At 43.7% G+C, this 21,031-nt stretch overlaps 1 protein-coding gene across 1 annotated transcript in view; it reads right to left on the bottom strand.

Annotated features, from left to right (window-relative positions):
- Positions 1-21,031, bottom strand: part of ITPR1 (inositol 1,4,5-trisphosphate receptor type 1) — a 180,303-nt gene that overhangs the window by 42,147 nt on the left and 117,125 nt on the right. The window contains exons 41-42 of the mRNA XM_075513607.1: positions 6,067-6,247; positions 5,189-5,442 (exon numbers count right to left, since the gene is read on the bottom strand). Coding sequence (XP_075369722.1) covers positions 5,189-5,442; positions 6,067-6,247 — 435 coding nt within the window. The remainder of the gene's footprint in view (positions 1-5,188; positions 5,443-6,066; positions 6,248-21,031) is intronic.

A 21,031-nucleotide genomic window follows, 5' to 3' on the forward strand; every position in this document is an offset into this window, starting at 1 on the left:
AATTGCATTTCTTCCCACATAATTATTGTAATCCCTGCTTGAAGGTGCTGATTAGGAGCACCTCCTCTAATGAAATGCCAAACTTATCAGCATGGATTAAACATGTTTCCTCTCTCCTGTATTCCAAATGAAATAATAAAAAAAAACAACTCCACACCAAACCCAACCAAAACAAAGGACAATTAATGAAAAACAATTTCCCAGTGACTCAGATGCTGTTTGTCAGTGTGTTTCCAGCAGCGTGCCGTAAAAATGGATAGCCACTACCACTTTCTTCTCCTCAAAGTTTCAGCAGGAGAAGTCCTATCTAGCTTAATTCTAGCAGGTTATGAAACACTTCTCTTCAAAGGTGAAAAAACCCCTCAGACGAACAAGATGCACGGGACTATGGAACCAGCAAGGTCTTTTCGGCAAGCCTGCAGAGGAGCACTGTTAACTGATTGCCTCTAGTGCCTCCGTCAGACTAATAAGTCTTTTAAGGCAAACAGACTGAGAAATTGCCAGATTCAATTGAAGGCTAAGCTAAAAAAGGAAAATGCTGTCTATGAATGCAGACTAAAGGTGACAGTGATTCAGCACATTTCAACTGATTGCTCATTTAGTATCCTGACTTTTGATTAACTTGTCAGAACGCAGAAAGGTTGATGCTACAGAAATCAGAGCTCGTGCCTTCCCTCTAGGAAAAAAAGCAAAAATAATGGATAACACTGAAAGTGATGAAACAAAATGTTCCGCGGTGGCAGTATGGCACTTATTCTGATTATAGCTAGGTTTATACCAGCCTTAGCTTCTTGATCCAAAGTCAATAAACACAAAGGAAAGAGGAGGAATGAGGCACAGGAGGCAGAAGGACAATGTTAGATGGCTAAACAAGGGGAAAGAAAAAATTGTAGAAAACAAGACCCTGCTGCACTGTGAGAAATTGCCCCAGGGAATGTCTGTTGCCGTCTCAGCCAGTATAGATCGAGCTCTTCAGTTTCTGTCATCCAGAGCATCTCACAGGCTATGAAGTGGGAACACAAGTCTTCAATACTGAACATGCCATCCTGTAACTTTCAGTGCGAATGAACCTGAGATACCATCCACGAGACCCTGCATTCAGAATAGAGCGCTATGGTTGTAGATTCAGCTAGAACATATGAAAAATATGCAGCTTGTGGGATCTCGAGAAGAAAAGGGGGAAAAGAGCATTCATAGTGCCTAACTTTAAGGATCCTATATACTCAGTTGAGAGAGAAATACTTTCTGATGGGATGAAGTGCACTCGAAGTCAGACAGTCTTTAAAATTCCTACCTTTGTGAATAACCTTCTGGAGATACTTAGCTGACTTCATGCTACTAGCCACATTTTTAGGGAGCCCAGTCCTCCACATTTCTGGGATACATGACTAGATAGGGCTACACTTGCAAAGGCAGCATCTGCAGCCAGTTCTTAATGCCTCTACAGCATGTCGGGGTGTCGGAGACTTTGCTTCCCAGTACACAGCCTAAAGCCGAGTACCCTTTAGAGAAAACATGATGACTAAAAATAAAATTGGCTACCTTCAGAATACTAGCTTGGTTTGTTCAAGCAGGGATGAACACAGAATCCTTGGGAGGGACAGTTCTACCATTTAAGTGGGTAATTCCCCCAAAAGCCTAAATGTTTTCTTTGGACAGTCTTTGTTTTAGCAGAAATCTGATCCCCAACTGGAAAAACTTCACAAAGAAAGAACATAAATAAGAAGAAAGTCTTAGGAAAGCGGTATTTTTAAATGATCAGATTTTTCTTTACAAGCAATCAGGTAAGGCAAGGCATCTTTCACTGAATACAGGCTTGCTCTTTGGTCTTACAAAGTTAATTCTCACACACACTTCTTGCCTAAAACACGACGAGCTAAACCAGCTCATTCTCTGCATGTAGTAGTACTGCTACGCTAGCCAAATTATTGAATCACTCTCCTGCAGCATGCAGAGCTTTACTGTTCTTTATTACCTAGGCTATGTCTCCAGGGATTATGAATAAAAGAAACAGTCAAATCCAATGTTAACAGGTGTATCAATTCCTACTTTTTTTTGCACAAAAGCAGTATTTAACCTACCGACTTAGACCTCTAATCTGAGCATAACTGGTTAGCATATTACTACAATATTTTTATTTCACAGAAATAACTATCAATAACTTGATAAGAAAAAAAGAATTGGAGTACTATGTTTTTCCCATGAAGAAGGGATTTTTAAGTGCAATGCCGGAGCTGCACGCTTGGCTGTGCGGAAGGCTGCTGGGGATCACCTGCCCAGGCGCCGATGCTGGAGGGAGGGCACGGCTCCCTGTCCCGCCGGGAATCCCCACTCCTCTCCTCCTCGCTTCCAGCCAGCACAGCTCTTGCTTCCAGCAAAGTGTGCGCTGGATGCTTCACTCAGCTGGTCACGAGCTTCAGTTCTCGTGACTGATTCGGTAGTATACAGGGACATCTTCATTCAGAAAAGAGACTGTACAGAAAAGACCTCCTAAGGAAACTGGTGGGGCTGCAGCCTGGCCAAAGTGGACCAGACAACAGGCTGGCTACAGCAGTTCAGAGCTGTGACAGCTTTGCTTCCAAGGCTCAGCTCTCGCACAGAATCAAGGGTCAGACCTAATGGAAGTTTAATAAGAGCCCCCAAGTATCTGTGTGCTGAGAGAGAAACGGAGACATCAAGAATACTCCACAGCAAAATCTGATGCATTCAGCCTGAAGTGGGTAACTAAACATACTTAAGCATCCACCTGTTTGTTCCAGTCCTTGCATTAATTTGAAGAAGATATTGCAACTCCTCCTCCAGACCCACGGAGTAAGCTGGAGGGGGACAGCATCCTGACTGTGTGCAACGTGGAACAAACTGCAATTTTATCTACAAAGGGAATGACCGAGTGATGCAAAAGGCACAGTATTGCAACTCCCTGAACCATTTCACAAAGACTTCCTCCTCCTTTAAAGCGCATGTCGACTCTTACAGCCGTGACTTGCATTTTCCTGCTTTTGCACAACATCAGGCCACTCATAATTGCTAACGGCTTGTAAAACACTTGGTTTGACAAACCTAGAACTGGATGGGGCAGGTGATTCCTATTCACTTTAATTCAGATCAAATTTATGCAATTTTGGAAGACACACAGCTTCCAGAATAGGTCTTTCTAATTCCTTGAAGCAGTGAGTCCACTGGCAATATTCATAAGGAGTTCAGTTATAACGTACTAGCTGCAGACACAAAGATTTTGAAGCTTCAGGCACACTGGCCTCCCCTTCAGGGTTGAAGGAGAAAGGCAAGCATCAAGGCAGGCAAGCAGCAAGAGGATTGTATTTGAAAAATTATTCCTCTCGCCTTTTTTTCTTTTTTTTTTAAAACCTTTTTCTCCCAGAGCTGAATGCAACTACCTGCTGTTTGGAGAATTTAATTGTTCAGGATAGTGAACAGCTCAGGCCAAGTTTCTGTGTTGGCTTGAATTCAATTTTGCTCCTATAGCTTTCGGTGCCTAGCCAAAGACAGCAGCAGCAAAAGATCATGTGTGTGTGGTTTGGACTACTGCCACATAAAACTGCCATCCTACTTGTCTCCGACATCGCTAACGGCATGAAAATTGTTTGACAAAACAAAGATCAAACAGTTCTTTGAAAAAATTAAGAGAAACCCTATGTATGTAACCCCGGCACCTATAAAATGCTAAAAGAATTACACGTTCATAGCACAGGAACGTTACCATACAGATTTGATTTCACATATTGCCAGCAGCAGGGCATTCGAGTTCAGCGGAAGTGATTTGGCAGGTCTGAAAAGCACTCACGCAGGGTCCTACACTTCTGGCGTGCCGTACAACAATATGCAATCACGGCAATTATTCCTCCTTTATGAGGGCATTTAGTACATTGTACTGCGTCTCACTAGCTCCTCGCTTGCATTCAATTCTAATCCAGCAGCAGTGGTTACACTGAACAAAAATCATGTTAATTGCAGTCCATTTGTAAGCAAAAATCTTATCTCCTGCAGAGGCACGCGCTAGATAAGATTACTAACATACAAGTTCTGGGCTTGCTACTTAAAATTGTACAAACACATCCCACAGTATCACGGAACAGCTGAGGTTGGCAGGGACCTTTGGAGACTGTCTGGTCCAACCCGCCTCGCCCTGACATGGGGCACCACCGAGCAGAGCCTGGCTCTGTCCTCTTCGCATCCCCCCGTCAGGTATTTATACACACGGGTGAGATATCCCAAGCCTTCTCCTCTCCAGCCTGACCTCTCCCAGCTCGCTCTGCCTCTCCTTGTCCATCAGATGCTCCAGTCCCTTAGTCATCTTTGAGACTCCCTGCTGGACTTGGGAGCCCAGGACTGGACCCAGCACTCCCCAGGGGGCCTGGGGCATCCCACCAGGCACCATGGACTTGTGCATGTCCATCTTGTTTAAATGTTTCCTAACGCAATTCTCCTCCACCAAGGGCAAGTCTTCCTTGCTCCAGACCTCCCCTCTGGTCTCAGGGACCTAGGGTTTGTGAAGACCAGTCTTACCAGTAAAGGGCAATGTGAAGGTGGCATTGAGCACCTTGGCCTTCTCCGTGTCCTTTATCACCAGGGCCTCTGCCCCATTCAGCAGCAGACCCATGCTCTCCCTGGTCTCCTTCTGCTGGGGATACAACCTAGAAACCCTTCCTGTTGCCCTTCATGTCCCTCACCAGATTCAACTCCAGCTGAGGCTCTCCTGATACCATCCCAATGTGTTCAACTCTATGCACAAGAACAGATCCATGAAAACCCATGAGAACCTGTTCACTGGAAAGTAAGCATATGCTTGAGGGCTGCTGGAACCAAAGTCCCAATGCTCTCTTCATTTTCCTGCATGACTTTTATTTCTTTCCTACCTCTCTCAAAAGTAGATCAGTAACTTTGCAGCAGAACACTTGCTTGCTTTGAGTATATACTTTTTAAAAGCCGCATCAAGTGTTGATCCCACCACCTTTTATATACACTGAAAAGACCACTGAACACTGGATAACTGGACTTCCCTGTATTTCTCCAGCAAGGTATAAATACTTTTTTTTAAAATTATCTTCAAGGCCAAAGAAAATAGTCAGTCACGTATCAATTTAAAAAGGCATGGCATTAGTGAGGCTGACGCGACAGCAGTGACTGCACGAGGTGAGGTGGGCATGCCTCCTCAGGAACCAGGCTGTACCTGCAAATCCCGATTGTGGTTTTCACAGAGCAGCTGCAAGAACCGGAGGATGGGTTGCATTATTGAGATCACAGCACTCATCTCCAGGTCATCTTTGCTCTTATCTGCTGCAGACTGTGCTCCTTCTCCTGCCGAATAATGGTCATCAGGATCAGCCTCCCTCCGGTAAGTGTTGTAAGCCTTTCTTGTAGCTGCAGAGGCCTCCAGTAACTGATCCCGGACCTCCTCGGTAATTTGAGTCATAGGCTCTCTCACTAAAACACACAAGAACAGATCTTCCTTAGGCAAACTGAATAAAGGGGACCAGAAAATCTATTCACACATTTCCCATTACAGTTTCACACGCAGGCCAGCTACTCATCATCAGTTCTTTTGGTAAGTATATTTAGTGTGATGTGAGGGTCTCAAGTTTAGAAGGATATCATGTCACTCACTTTGCACCTTTTATGCGAACCACATTAAAGTTATAAACTCTGGTATTAATTGGTTAGGGCACACACATCTAGCACTATCAGGAGTTACAATAAAAGGACCTGCTACAGAAGAAAATTAGGATTTCTCCACTTATTGTTAGAGAAGGCACTGACCACAACCCACAGTCCAGGGTCATTACTACGGATCAGATTTGGGCAGCTTGTCACGATAGACAAGGCGGCAGAGTCTCATCTCAGAAATACTTTTCATCATTTCAATAGCACAATCTCACAAATGGATGAAGAGGGGATGAAGCTCTTGAAATCCCAAGCCAGGGCACCACTGATCTCTGAACTTTGCTCTGTGGGATCAGAGATCAGAGCATTATTGCATCAATTGTAATGAGTTCAAAACACAGCATTTTACTCCCTTGTCACTTAAGAAACAGAACAACTGGGGATTACCTCTTTTCCTGCTTGGTACATCTCTGTCTGAGTCTTCATCTTTCTTTTTATTTCCTAAGTCACTAGTATTGACTGTGACAGTAGCCTTGATTTCTTGCTGTGCCACTTTCATGCGATCATAAAAAACCTTAAAGAACTTTTCAGATTTCTTATCTTCCGTCAGTCGGCAGAAGAACGAATGCTACAAGAGAAAACGGAACAGGATCTGTATCTTCATACACAGTTTTGAATACAGATTATTTCACCTTTCTGTGCTGTGTGATATCCGGAAGGACTGGGAGGTTAATTAGTTTTCAGTAAACCAAAACCTAGAGCAATGGAAACTCATACTTTATTGTTAAGGAAGCCCAAGTGTCTCAGCTACGTTAACTCCCTTATTAACAACTTCCAAATATATTTTTAAAGGAAAGTGAGTGCAATAAATCACGCTAGCCCTAATACATTTAGGCAGTACACTTCTCTCTCAACAATGGAATTAAAGTAAGTACAATGAATTAAGGTAAGGTAAAGACAATGGAATTATCTATAATTTGATTCTCAGTTCAGAAACAAAAGAGTATGAGGAAAATAGAGAGGAAAAAGAACTGTCCTGCCTTCCCGCCCTCAAATCAAAGGGACTGTGACTCATAACATGCAATAGTCAATGTTAATCACAGTCCAAAAATGTACAAACAGGGCAATGTAATGAGGGATATTTTGTGCTAAGTTTCCACTGCCCTGTCTGCAGCAGACTTCTTAAAACTCCTTTTAATTCCTACTCTAATATATCTTTAAGTGACAGAACAACTCAAAGCACTGTCTACTTTTAAAAAGGTTTATTAATGTTCTTCTGCCCATATGTGCACAGAGACAGAAAGTTCTTCCTAAAATTGAGGAGAATACAAATCATGTACAGGTCAAAAAGGAGCCAACACAGTGAGTGATCAGACAATTCTTGATGAAACCAATATGCTGTTAGATAAATCAGGACCAGAGCTTAAACATGACTGAAGGATGAACTTGTAAGTGGGTCACCTTATGCAGAGTATTATGAAATTAGTTAGCATTCTGCAGTGGCTCATGATCCAACAGCTTTACATGATGAATAGGAATGAAGCCTGATTTATTGAAAAAACAAATTAAAATGGGAATAGCAATATATCCTGCCCGTTTTCTTGCGAAGCAGAGCACACAAGGCCGTCTCTGGTACGCCTGCCTTTGATCACTCCCAAGCAGCTGCAGTCAGAACAGCGCTGAATGACTTTGAAACACTAATAAAGTTGCGTCTTTGATTACAGACAGAGGAGCAGCACTACTATTTAAAGAAGTTGGTCAATATTCACATGAGATATCCCTCCCACCATTGCAATACCTTCTCCCTGCCCAGAGCATCTCAGGTAAACTCTTTAAGAGTTTGTTCTTACTTTTAGCGATTAACAGAGAGGAGGGAAAGGAGAAGAACCCAGCACAGGCAACGCACGTCCGCAAAGCCAGCCATGCCGGTACCTTCTCCTGACATCCATTCAAACAGCCTGGTAAAACAGACATGCCAGAGCACTGCAAGACATGCCTTCTACCAAAAGTCGATGCAACAGAAACTGTGCTGGGCCCTGCGGCATGACGCAAAATGATTTGGGTCCCCAATTCGTTTAATAGTATTTGCAGAATTATTCTCTAACCTTTATATCAAGAATTTTAATGTTTTCTCATAAAACATACCCAAACAAAAATATACTTTGTCTGAATGACAGTTTACTTATCCAGGTATTTTTTTTAATTCTAAACTGGTTCTTTGACCTGACCACACTTAGCGGACAGAATACCATCAAATTACAATCATAATGAAGAGATACATTAACATGGTTTCCCTGAGCTGCTGACCAGTAACCAAAGCCAGGGCTGGGTTATTTAGACAGCCAACCCTTTGAAGCATGGTCTCTTACTTGGTGGCTACAAGTACAGCCAGAGGAAGCGTTTGCATCTAAGTTGCATCTTGAAAATTTTACTCTACCAGTATTACACAACGAGCATACCAATAATAATATTTTACAGATAGACCAGCGTAAACCATTGGTTCTAGAAAAGGTAACCGTTTTCTGAAAAATAACACGATTTGCTCGTCAGGCATGCGATGGTTGTCACCTGGCTGCACATCTTAAGAGCCTATACAGGAGGAGTTTCCCTGTGATGAAGCAGCAGTGAAGGAAAAGCTTTTTTTAAATGAACCACACTGAAGAAATACCTTGTACGCAAGTAATTGTTACTTGCTGACAGGCTTGATTTTTGTCGTCTTTTCAAGCTTCTTAACTGACTTTCCACTGCACTTCAGAGAAAAAAAAACAAATGAAACGAACATTTCCAGTAAAGCTTTCTTGTGTGTGCTGTGCATACGTTCAATGCTTGTCACAAAATGATTGTTTCAGTTTAGGTCAGGATGCCTAACACCTTCACACGTATGAATCAACCACATGCCAGCTATCAAAGATACTGTATTTTAAGAGGTGTGATCTTGCAAGTTGTGCTTGAGCAGGTAATAGGTGGTGATAATTATGACAGAAATCCTAAAATTTATTTACAGATATAGCCTCAAAACAAAAACTGGAAACATCTCCTTTTTTAAAATGGAAGTAGAGTGGCCATTTTGACTACCATATGCCAGGGTCCTGGCTTGCACATAGATGTCATGCCACCACAAGCAAGACTGCTGAAAGAGCAAGTGTGCTATAGGAGAACACCTTGGAACAAAGAGAACAGCAAACCTCTGCTCGTACGTGTTTTCAAAGAACAGTGCTTTTAATGTAAAACTGACACGGGAGCATTTGACATCAGCCGTTCCCTTGAGGGCCCCCTAACGAAACTGATGCAAACCCAAAAGCCGAGCATCCTGTCAGCACGAGAGAGCCCTGCCCTCACCGTGCCCAGGCAGAGAAGCCCAGGCTGGCTCCTCGTCTCCCAGACAGACCCTGCCGATTTAGCCACAACCAAGCTGGGACTTGTGATCTCCTAGAAACGTACAGTAGGGCAGGGCAGGGCACCGTGACCGTAACATACCAGTCTGTGCACTGTATCTGGTTATCCCAGTACGAGATACCAGAGGGAAAGCTACCTGAAAGGCAAGTGAAGGTACGAGCTTCATCTCACACTCAAGACGCTGGCAGGGGACCAGTTGCCTGCTCATAGAGAGTGCTAAAATCCTGCAGTTTGAAACTGTATTTTATTTCAACTGTGTTGTGTTAACGACTGCTAAGAGTCACTGCCATTAAACAAGAGACATCACATGACACAAAAGAAGATCATGAGGTTTGCTTTATGAATGCCGGATTCAGCAGACGGCTTTACAAGTACGCACACCTCAATGAAACGCAATACATCTCCAGAGCACTGCAACCAGCCAATTAAATGAACCAAGACTTCTCTCTGATGCGAGAATATCAGAGATAATGTGACTGCAATTAATTACACAGCCACAGAATGAAAGAAACTCAAAAACATCCGCATATGACACGCACAAGCTTCTAACACGATAGCTATGCTCACCACGTGCAAGGACATCATGCAAAGAGTTCTCCATCATTTTTAAAGACGGAGCAACCACCACCTACACAGACTCACTCAAGACTAACTTGGGGCAATGGAAAGAGCTTTGTTAAGAAACAGAAGGGGAAAATCTTTTTGCGTAAAGGTTTGCAAGTTCAAAGTCTTACAGGTGACTGGAGAATAAATATTTTTGTGGCGCACTGTTTCCATGCAGGTATGAAGCACCAGGCAAGCAGCAGTATGCTGCTTCTTTTACAGGCACATGATACATCAAGCATTATGACGAGCCTGTATTTGATTCAAAGGGATGGAAGGAGAAGAACCCAGCACAGGCATTGCATGTCCGCAAAGCCAGCCACACCAATTCCTTCTCCTGACATCCGAAATGGTCTATTAAAATACCACAGAGTAAAACAAGTAATAACACCAGGTACCAGGAAACCTGTGTGATAACTTCTTCCTTCTCCTTTCCATTACCCAACTCTGCTCCTAAAGAAATCCAACCAGAAACCTCTTGCACAGCAGAATATCCCTCTGCCCTCTAGCATACTGCCTCTGGGCCAAAGGAGGACGGTACGTAAATACTATCACCGTACCATATAAGCCTTTATTTCCCTGGTCCATGCAAAACATGTTGCGGAAGAAAAGCTGCAAACAAAGTGACTGATTTCACTAGAAAATAAATCGAAGGCCACGTTTAAATTGCAGTGCATTGATCAGCTACAGCCTGACCCACCTCTGAGCACCATCAGCCCTTCGCTCTCACTCATTAACCAAGCCTTAAGTTGTGTTTAAGTAATGCATCTTTTCGAGAAACGGATCTTATTTTTCTTTAGAAGGCATCGGAGATTATGAACTATATCTGTCTGTAGTCTGTTCCAGTGGTTAGTAACTGTTAGAAACATGCGATTAAGCTCCTTTTTATGTCACTAACTTCCAGTCACTGATTTTAAAAATTTTGTTAATTTTATGTCTCTTCTGTAGTTATTCCCAGGAACTTGGTATCCTCTCCCCTTCAAATTATTTATATACACTGGTAAATGTTTACCTACCTTTTTCGCTAAACTGAAAATACTATTTTTGCTTGCTGGCATTTTATTCAGAATTAATATAATTTTCTGTGGTGGTTATTTTTTGGCATGTTCTTAAATATTGCAGATCATTAACAATCTGGATAGTAGAATCAGATTTAAAAAAAGCAATCAGCAAAGAATGGGCGCATTTCCTAGCATGACCACTTCACCTCTTCTTCCTTCTTGCCTCGTCTTCCAAGATCTTTGACACAGAATACACAATTTGCAACGATGAATGGAAAAGAAGCTCAGCTAACTACCTGGGAGTTCAGGGGAGTGGGATTACGGAGGCAGGATAACCACACGGCACGTACAAATGCTCCTTAACGTGTCTCACATACCAGCAATTGGTAGCAAACTGGTTTTTTAACCAGCAGAGCCGACAACTGCCCTTTGGAGAGCAAAGCTGTAAACCGCAGCAGACCGATACCTTCGTGTAAGGTATACTGAGTATGGACCCAGCTAATGAATCCACTGTAAATTGAACTAATCTACAGTAAGTTTAACTATGATTGAGTCTGTGCCCAACGTAGGATTGTGAAATGGAAAACAAAGGCACCAGCTGAAGGCAGCTTATTTCTAGCTCTTGCCTTTGAAAGGCTTATCCAGTTTTGCCTGTGTGCGCTGTCACCTTTACTGGGAACACCTTCCTGTACACTGTTACCTGGATCTGCCCCGAAGTCACAACTGTTTTGCCAACCAAGAAAAGGAACAACCGTTTGATTGTTTTGCATCTAATAGCTTGGCTTTCGGCCCCAGACTCAGTAATTACAGGCTGGACTGTATGTGCTGTCTGAACGATCACGTTGTGAGAAATATAACTAAAACCTATTAGCAAGCATTGGGTTTAAGATGCATCTGCTCAGATGCGTGCTTCCTCCTGAAGAAGGGTGGCCTGATTTTAGGAAAGCATTTGGCTGCAGAACCCAAACAGAGATTGCCGTCATCCTGCAGCGGACCGAGTATTTTCTGGACCACACCCTCTGTAATTCACAAAGCTGTTTCAACAGACCACGGCCATTAAGCCCTGCCAGCCCATCCGATCAGATCCCAGAGAATTCCCCAGGAAAACAAATATTTGATTACCGATAAATAAGGGAAAGCAAAGCCCCAGCAAACACCTCAGAAATTAAAGCAAACTGTTGTCATCTCCCTCCCCATTCCTCTAATGCCAGTGAACAGAAAATACCCCACGAAGTGACTAGTCAGGGATATTTCAAAGAGGAAAGTCCCTCCAGATACAAGAGAAAGATCAGCTCTCTGGCTTCAATTCAGGACATTTTATTCCAGCGCTAGAGAGAAATTATTATGGGGATGTTAACTTGCTTGGGTTATCCGGACAGGCTGCCAGCATGAACTAATGCAAAACTTCTGTGCTACTTCATGTTTGCGGAAAGAGCTTGCCACCCCCGTACCGTTTCTTATAGCTGGACTACTTCAAAGCAGCCACATTTTAAGGGGAACTGCACTGCTAACAGAAGCAGTGAATTAAGTACAAATGCCAACCCCTTACATTCTGCCTAACCATATTGCAAGGGCTTCCACTGCAGAAAATTCAAACCTAACTTTGCTTTCTCTCCCCCCTTATTTTTTTTATTTTAAATATCACTGATCCCTCTCTTTTCTTGAAATCTTTCCTACATCCTGGCTCGCTAAAGATCCATCACTCTGGGGCGTGAGTGATAGATATCATTAGTCTTGCATAGCTTAAGGAAACGGCAGCTGAAATATTTCATGCTGAACATACTTCACAGTTTGAAATAAACCCATAAGGAAAATCTGCCAGAACACCTCAATTGCCTGGTTTTTTTTGCAAACTGTAAAATAAACTTTGTCCTGAAAACATAAGGGGGACTTCCCAGCTCTATTTTCCACAAATAAGACAAACTCTGTCTGCCATGGGCATCCACGTGCCATCCTGCAAGGCTCTACTCCTAGCTGGAGATTCTGCCCCACCTTACGGAGGAGGTTTTTGGAGAGGTACGAGCATACACAGACAGACCCATGTAAATGCTCGTCTTTCCCAACCAGCTTTAAATGAAAGCAGCAGCAGAATTACACCACTCATTTTGGGAAGAGCCTTTATATCCTACACGTTCTCCTACTGCAACACCTAAAATCTTGATGCAATTTAAAGTCATTTCACAAAGAGGAAAGAACAAACCTCATAGAGATATGGTCCCCCCATGCCCTTCCACAGAGCCAGTACAAAACCCCCGGGACAATGAAGTGACATGGGATGATCACCAGGAGGTGAAGGCACACTGGGAGAACGACAGGTGAACGTGACTGTTGGGTTCAGGGTTTAAACCCCCCCGCAGACAGAGCAGATGGCTTCCAAAGCGTGGGAGACTTGGGGGCCTGACCTGCTTTCAGCACAGAGCCTTATTTGAGTTCTTCCTGCATACATGTGGGAGCATGCACCCGCCAGGTCACTCAGTTAATCTGTGCAAGGCTCTTGCATGGCAGGAGCATGAATCCCACTTCCTTACTGAACCAGCGAGCTCTGTGTAGGTGTGAGAAACAAGGAAGTCTGCAGACTCCCCAAAAGAAAAAAAAAAAGTGTAAGATCTTCTTGAGAGACAGAGGAATTAAAGAAAACCATAGCAACAAGTCAGTCCACCTACCCAAACCACCCACCCACCACCAGTTTCATTTGCTGACGCACTTCAAAAACAAGCTGGCTCCTACCCGCTCTGGAAGGTGAGCAAGCCCTGAGAGCTCATTAAATTCCCTTCTCAGCTACTCTTGTATGCCTGCAGCTAGTGAGCAAGTGGGATATAAATAGAAGTTATATAACATCGCTTTGTTGATTCCTGTGCTTACCAAAAAAAAAAAAAAAGGCAGCATGACCTTGTTTTTCTGAATAGCTTGCCTCTGCCTGCTTGTGGAGGAATTTAATCCTGCTAGGGATCATCTTAAAAGTTTATCTTGGACCTGGACCCCAAGGAGAGGAATAGGGAGAACTAGCGATTTACATCCCTGCTCCTTACAGGACCAGGATCATAGCCGAAAGCCGAGAGGATTGCCACACAAGAGGTCGTACCCAATAACCATGAACAATGCAAGGCTACCGCGACTGGAGAACAAGCAATGCAGCTGAACCCTGACGAAGCACCTCTCCTCCTTTTTTCACCTATATTGCTCAATCACACAGATGGGCACCTCAAAATCTAAGTGTAAAACCTCCCTTTGGGCAAAAAGACTGAAAGATGCTATGATACAGGAATACTGATGGCTCCAAAATACTTCAAAAAGTAGTATCGGCTGCAGCTCAAGTAGAAAGATTACAAGTGGTATCATTACAATCTCACCTCATCCACCCTGTTCTCAGTTTCACCTATGCATCTTACTGCCCCCAATAAAAATTAAATCTTCTCTGCAGGAATGATTCCTTGCAGCTTTTGGTGCTCTCTGCATTATTAGTAGGGCTTGTTTGTTTTTAACATGGTGGTGTCTAATGGCTAAGTGAGATTGAGACTTCACTATGCTAAATACATTAAAATACATGTGAAAGAGACCATGTGCTCCCAGGGGCTTGCCATCTCAAGCCTCCTCACGTGCTGCAGATCAACAGAGCATCAGGACGTGGATTTCCTCAGCGCTGACTTCGTTACCGGTGCAGGTTCTGTGCCTTGCTGTGAAGGTAACTACGCCGTGAAGGAGGGTCTGGATTTGCAGCGTGTTTCATTTTGGAGAGGGCTCTGTCTCACAGAAGGACAAGATCACTGCCCACAGCTGAATGTGATGGTTGATGTAGATCCTTATCAACTTTTTTTTTTTTAAATGTCGTGTTCTGAAGTAACATACTCAATGTAAAAAAAAATTACGGTGCATTTTAACTTGAGAAAAAGTGGTCAAAGACATTTTTTGACTCATTACAATGGTCAAAGACATAGGTGATTACTTAATACATGCCAATAGCTTGCTGATTTTGCATTAGTTTCCTAAACAGGTATTATTGAAACAATGTTAAAAAGATATAACATCCTATATCAAAGAATTCTGCCTGTTATAAACAAGCAGTAGAAATTCTAAGAGACTTGTTTTTATCAACGACCAAAAGTTCTCAAGTGCTATTTACAAAAGTTCAGCAATCCAAAGATATTCTTGCCTCTGAAGCATTTACCATCACATGTGATTTTGCGTGCTCACCGGTATCTGTGACTGTTGCAAATTTTCTAAGTAGTAAATCTGGTTTAAAAAGTCCACACCACAAACCCTAAAGCACCACTGTGTCACTAAAGCTACGTTTTATATCACCAATACTTCTGTAACATTTGTAAATTTTTCTCCCGATTTTGAAGGGCAGTTGCAGTCACAGAGAAAAAGAAACTGTAAGTGTTTTGGCAACCGAATAGGACAGGACACATTTAGGCCAACAGGGAAAGTGAAAAAAAAAAATAAAGTGGGTTGCCTGGCTGGTTCCAACTATTTCACTGTTGGTCTTTTTAGCGTCGGTTATCCTTCCATTTTTGTCACGGTATTTCACAGCCAACACTACAGCAAGCTGAAGGACACAGATGTGCCTCAAAGTCACTGCTCCCTCAAACCCGAGGGCTGCGGCAGACAGTCACAGAAGCGAGCCCCATCTCCCCGCCTGCTGGGCAGCACCCTAGTTCGCTTGGTTTCCGTGGCTTTCCTACGTGCCAGAAACACAAACAAGAATTGGATAGCTCTGGATTCAATTCCTTTTGTCCATCAATTCTGCAATTATTTAATAGCTATCGATCATCTTTGGACCGTCTGAGGCACCGAGTTCAGCAAAGGAGACCACAATTCACCATGCTGGAGTTTTCTTACTGGTGGCAATGCGTGAGGAGAAACGCCGACTAAGTCCAAGCCCGAGTATGGCGCAAGACAGAGCTGGAGACAGGAGAGTCGTCTTAGTCCAGCATTTTACCCAAACCAGTATTTCCTACTAAACCAGACTAATGAAGAGCTGGCTGCCGTCATTTCTGTTATCTTGCTTGTTCAGAGACCCCCGTGGTACTTCCGCAACGGGCAGCATGGTACCATGTGGGCATAGCCCCTAACGAGCACTCAAAGGAGGGCACACAAAATGCACGGCTCCTCTTTGCAGGCTGAACTGAAGAGCTCTGGAAGTTTAAGCAACTTGAAGCCACATGGCTCTTTGTACAGGCACATCTCAAAGGAGCCTCACACACATATATGGTGAGCTCCAAACGGCTCAGCACAACACTGATTTGCTCTTGCCATGCCGTGACGGAGGCACAACTCTCCGGTCCACCACCACAGGCTCCTCGACGCTGTCTCGAGTTGTGGTGGCCCCTGGTCCTCATCCCATACTCAGCTGCTGGGGGAAGGAGGGGTATAGAGCAGATCCCATCATCATCCCCTGTGCAGGAGCAGCGACTCTGCTCAGATGCCTTAAAGCTAGGAGCAAATCCCACTTCTTTCCTGAAAAATAATCACCTTTTCCTTGGGTGCTGACTCACATCACCTCATCCTCTGTGTTTGCAGCCCACCTTAGGAAGAACTGTGGATGAAGGGGGAAAGAAGGCACCACCGCACTTCGAAGTGGTAGCTCTGCATCACGTTACTTTGGGGTAGTGCTTAAAAAATGCCTGAAACTAATGTCATCAACCTCATTTTACCTTCCCTTGCTGAAAATACCAACATGTGCATGCGGGTAATTTGTCACACAACCTAAATTTTGAGAAGATCCCTAATTAAACAAGCAGACTGAAGTCTCCATGGAGAGGCAGTTATGTAAGGGACTTAACTTGCCATTAACTTCCACCGACCAAGGAAACCCGAAACTCTATGGAGGTGAGGCAGAGTAACAGTGCATATAATTTTTATTTAGCAGATGAGACAAGCGTTACAGGAGAAGTCCTCAGCAATTTCCTCCACTGTCATTCATTTGCCAGGGTTGCTTTAATGAAGGAAAACTCACCTTGTTGCAGTGCGCGCAGGGAACGGACCAAGCTTTCATCTCTTCTGAAGGAGATGTAGCTCTGCGTGCAGCGTGCCTACGAGCAACAGCACCTGCCACGCGAGCTCTGGCAAAGCGCACCCAAGCCAGCACCCCGGGGGGGACGGGTGCCACACGCCAGCCAGCAGCACCCTGGATGCAGGGCACGCTTGCCCCTCGCCATTTCGGAGGAGAGCGTGGGGCCGGCAGGGCAACCCCCCCCAGGGCTGCTCCGTACAGAACCGCTGATGCCAGCTCTCTTGAGGTGGATGCTGAGGGTTATATAAATTAATGAAGAGGTTTATGTAATTTTCAGTTCAGTGAGCAGCAGCATTTGTCAAGTTAATTTGTTGTCCGGTTTTGACCCTGTGGTTCCACCTCCGCTTCTGTCTCCTTACAAATGAGGGCAGGCTTCCCACCAAAAAAACCCCAGAGCTCCTGCTGAGCAGGAGCAACGAGCTCACCGGACACAGCTACGACACTTTCATCAGCATCTCTGTTACCAAAGAACCTGACAGCCTTTCTAGGTGAATTCCAAAACCTAAAAATAACCCAGAAAAGTTTCCATCCAGAGAGCTTTAAATGGGCAAAGACCTCTGTCTTTCTCCCAGAACAGTTAGTTTACCACATCCACGTTCACCCCTATAGCAAAGCACAGAGCAGCGTGGGATTCAGTGTGCCACACACTACCAGCTTCGCCTCTTTCCTAAGGTAAACCGGGAGTATTTTTTCTTGTCCCGCTTCTCCCCACATTAATTTTTTTAACAATACAATAAAAATCACTCCTGCCAGTTATAATAAGGAACATTTCTAGATTTGCTTTTCTGCTAGAGCTGGCAACCACCTACTTTGCCTAGCCTTAATATTGGCCCTGCATGTATCTAATGAAATGGTAACACCTATTCCAGTTATCCCTTCCCAACGCCATGGGGATCTGTTCTCCCACTAACACTCATGGGAGTTACCCGGGAACTCCCATTATTAACCATATTACAATCATCATGTGCAAGTTCCTGTGTGTCAGTACAAACCTTTTGCTTAACTTTAGGCCAAATTCATTTCCCGTGTGAAAACCTGGAGTTAAGAAAATGCCATGCAGGGGTGACACATTTCTGGCTTTGCTGCCAAAAAGCCTTTTTACATAACCTGTCCCTATCCCACCAGTTTCCTATTCTCAAAGGCCTGTAGATGTAAGCAATTTAGGTTCTGTAAAAATTATTTAGACTGAACACAAAATGAACTTGTTCAGAATACTATAAATCAAGAGCTGCTAATAACCACCAAAAAATTGTGAAATGAAGATAAACCGTGTTAGACCTCAAAGACAAAGCTGGCCGATTTGGCTAGGTCGACTTTCACAATGACAAACGTATCTGATGCAAAATGAATGCAGTTATTAGTCCAGAGACTGAAGATGACTCTTCCACTGGCAGTTACTGGAAACTGCCGTAGAACTTCAGAAAATCCACTCTGCAGGTTGCCGAGGTTGTGAAGCCCTACCCATCTAATCTGCAAAACTTACCAAAGTAACATAGATTAGAGAAAGATCAGGATAAAAGATCACGGAAAGTATTGAGTTCATTTTCGTAAGTACATCTAGTTTCCATAAGCAGACAAATTTTACAGTGTATTTTGTAAAAATGAAATCTTACTAAGTAGGAGACCATCACACTGCTGCACTCAAATCGTTACTGTGCTGTAGTGAAAGACTGCTTTATAAAACCTGTTGGATTTGAAGCTGTGCAGACTGGAGAGTACCCCATGCAGCTCTCCTGCAAAAGGCAGTGCCCCCGACCAGCTAGGCTGCACTCAGAGCCTTCTATATTTTCTGGGTGAGGCAGATACACTATTCTTCCTGTATGAAGAGATAAAAGCTTGGGTGCGTGAATTTACCATTTCAGGACACTAGTTTAATTTGGGCATCATTCAGCAATTACTCTGGGAGATACAGACCTGAAATCATGATTTTACTAAAGAGCAAAACCTCCACCTTTGCTTTGATTCACCAGCGTTGACCCAGCTGTTCTCCCAGAAGTTAAGCTTTGTGGTTGGCGCTTTTTTCCCATTACTTCCATACTTACTTGGCGTTCATGACTCAAATACTACTGAAAGATCAGAGCGCTGAGTATGTGCTGTTCTTGCCTGACATTGTAGTAGCCCCCACGGGCCCTGACTGTGCTAGAGCCAGGGCAAGTAAAGCAAAGCACCAGGGAACTCACTACCTAGCACCAGGAGATTAACCAATTCAGAGGTAAGTCAGGGAACATCTTTGTGCACTGATAAACTTTCTTTTTTGCCTTTTGCTATCAGGCTGCTGGATTGCTATAGCACAGCATATCTACATTACAACCGCTCCATAGGATATTTTCAATAAAGTCTCATCTGTACTTTGCATGCATGAGTAAGAGCTCCTGGGTGTGTCCAAGACCTCAGAGCTTACAGCATTAGCTGTAGGCATCACAAGTCATTTGGTTCCTAAAACATTCTGTACTTAAAAGCAGCCTACACCAGAGCCCCCTCCCAGCCCTTCACTGCTGCATTAGAGCACGTACACGCACGTGCACCAAGTAACTGCTGGCTGCCCAGAACATTTTCTAAAGGCAAAGACAACTGCTAAACACTTACTCCTGAGTGGGAAAGGACAGAAAATAGTTATTCTGGTTTGCGGAAGTAACATCTATAAAGGCAAGAGCGCAACAGAAACTGGCAGGACGGTAAGGTGCGGATGTGAAAGTGTTATGCCATTTGCTATAAGCACCCTATGCCAACAGCTCATTCCTAACCGCATAGTTATTTTACAGACTCCCAGCTATAGACAGCAAATGCAAACTAAAGAATCTCCCTTTTTGGTGAAAAAGGTGTCTTTGGAGATGGATTGCAGATTTCCCTGTTTGTTTGGACCAGATGAGCTAAGGAATCTGCTTCCAACTCTGATTTGCACACCGCGGGAAGTGACTATACTCGGTCCATTAGTTCTGGGTTCCAGCACAAGCAAAGGATCTCTCCACGTCAGGCTGGTGCAGAATTTCTTTTTCCTTCCAGCATGACAGTGTGAGGTTACCTGAGGCTCCCTGAGAGCTAGGAAGATGAAAGCTCAGCTTCCTTTACATTGGAGAAGAGCAGGAAATTTAAAGGAGTGACTCTCCCCAAGGAATGTTAATCCTGTCATTGCAGTTTAAGGTGACACGGGATTTTAAATGCTTGATTCCCACTTTGTCTTTTGCAAAGAAGCTTCAATCTAGAGCATATATGCAGGGGAAAAAAAGAGGGTACTGATTACAGAGCCAGTGAAGGAGCCCCAAAAGGTTCCCTCTCCTCTCAGCAGAAGTTTGCATGAAAACAAGAGGTGCTGCTGTAGAGATCTAGTACATGTTTTAACCATAGTGATCAATTATAACTAGTCAGCCCCACATTACACTTAATCAAATCCCACCATGTACTGCTGCCCAAAGGATACAGCTGCTCTTTAGCACATCTCTGGTCAGGTTTGAGCCAGACATTTCTATGGGATCAAATCTGTTTTCACTGGCAGGCTGGTTTTCCATCATATCAGCCACTTAATTCACTTCACCCCACAGCTGCACGAGCCGTACAAAGAGGGGACAAGCAGAGCTAACCAGAACAGGACGGTCCATTTTGGCAACGGCCCACAGTTCGATTAGATTAAGCACAACATGGGGCGCTACCCCCAATCTGTTCAAACATTTCTCCCAGAAGTTGCCACGGAGGTCTAGTAAGAATAACATCGTCGCTGCGGTGGCTCTGCTGCTGCAGCGATGCCAGAAACAGACTACATCTTTCGGTAGTTTGGTTTTCAGGGCAGAAACAAATAAAGGACTGGGGAGCGGTTATACTGCACTGGGAAGAGTGGGCCACATATAAAAGTTTCTTTTAGTTCTTTGCCCAAGCTTTTCTGAAAATGTTAGTGGTTTATCTTTAACTACTTAAATAAATGTTCCTATTTAGGATGCAACACAAATGGCAGCAAATTACAAGCCTAAATCTGTATGTATATCAAACCTTTAGATGTATCACTTCTCTGAGTGAAAGGAACAATCTGCAAAATTGACCTTCTTAAACAAATTACCAATTGTGTTGTTCAGACACAGGAAACGCATGGCAGTGGGGTAGGAGAGGGATGACACTCTCTGGAATAGCTACACATAAAGCCCCTTGTCCAAGACTGAGACAGACTGTTTGCAAACAGAACACATGCAATGTCAAAAGAATAAGATATTACATGTTCAATAACCTTTGTAGGCCTGTTTTGCTGTAATAAGGTTTTACTTTCTGTTTGGAAGAATACTGTACAAGCTAGTTGGTGTATGTTCATTAAAATCCATACCAGGCACAATTCTCATTTAGGGAAACCAAATCCTTACTGAAACCACAGAAACGAAGGACAGCAAGATTACAGGAGAACGGTGGTGGCCTGGAG

This window comes from Mycteria americana, chromosome 11 (assembly GCF_035582795.1).
Source record: "Mycteria americana isolate JAX WOST 10 ecotype Jacksonville Zoo and Gardens chromosome 11, USCA_MyAme_1.0, whole genome shotgun sequence".
Lineage (NCBI taxonomy): Eukaryota > Metazoa > Chordata > Aves > Ciconiiformes > Ciconiidae > Mycteria > Mycteria americana.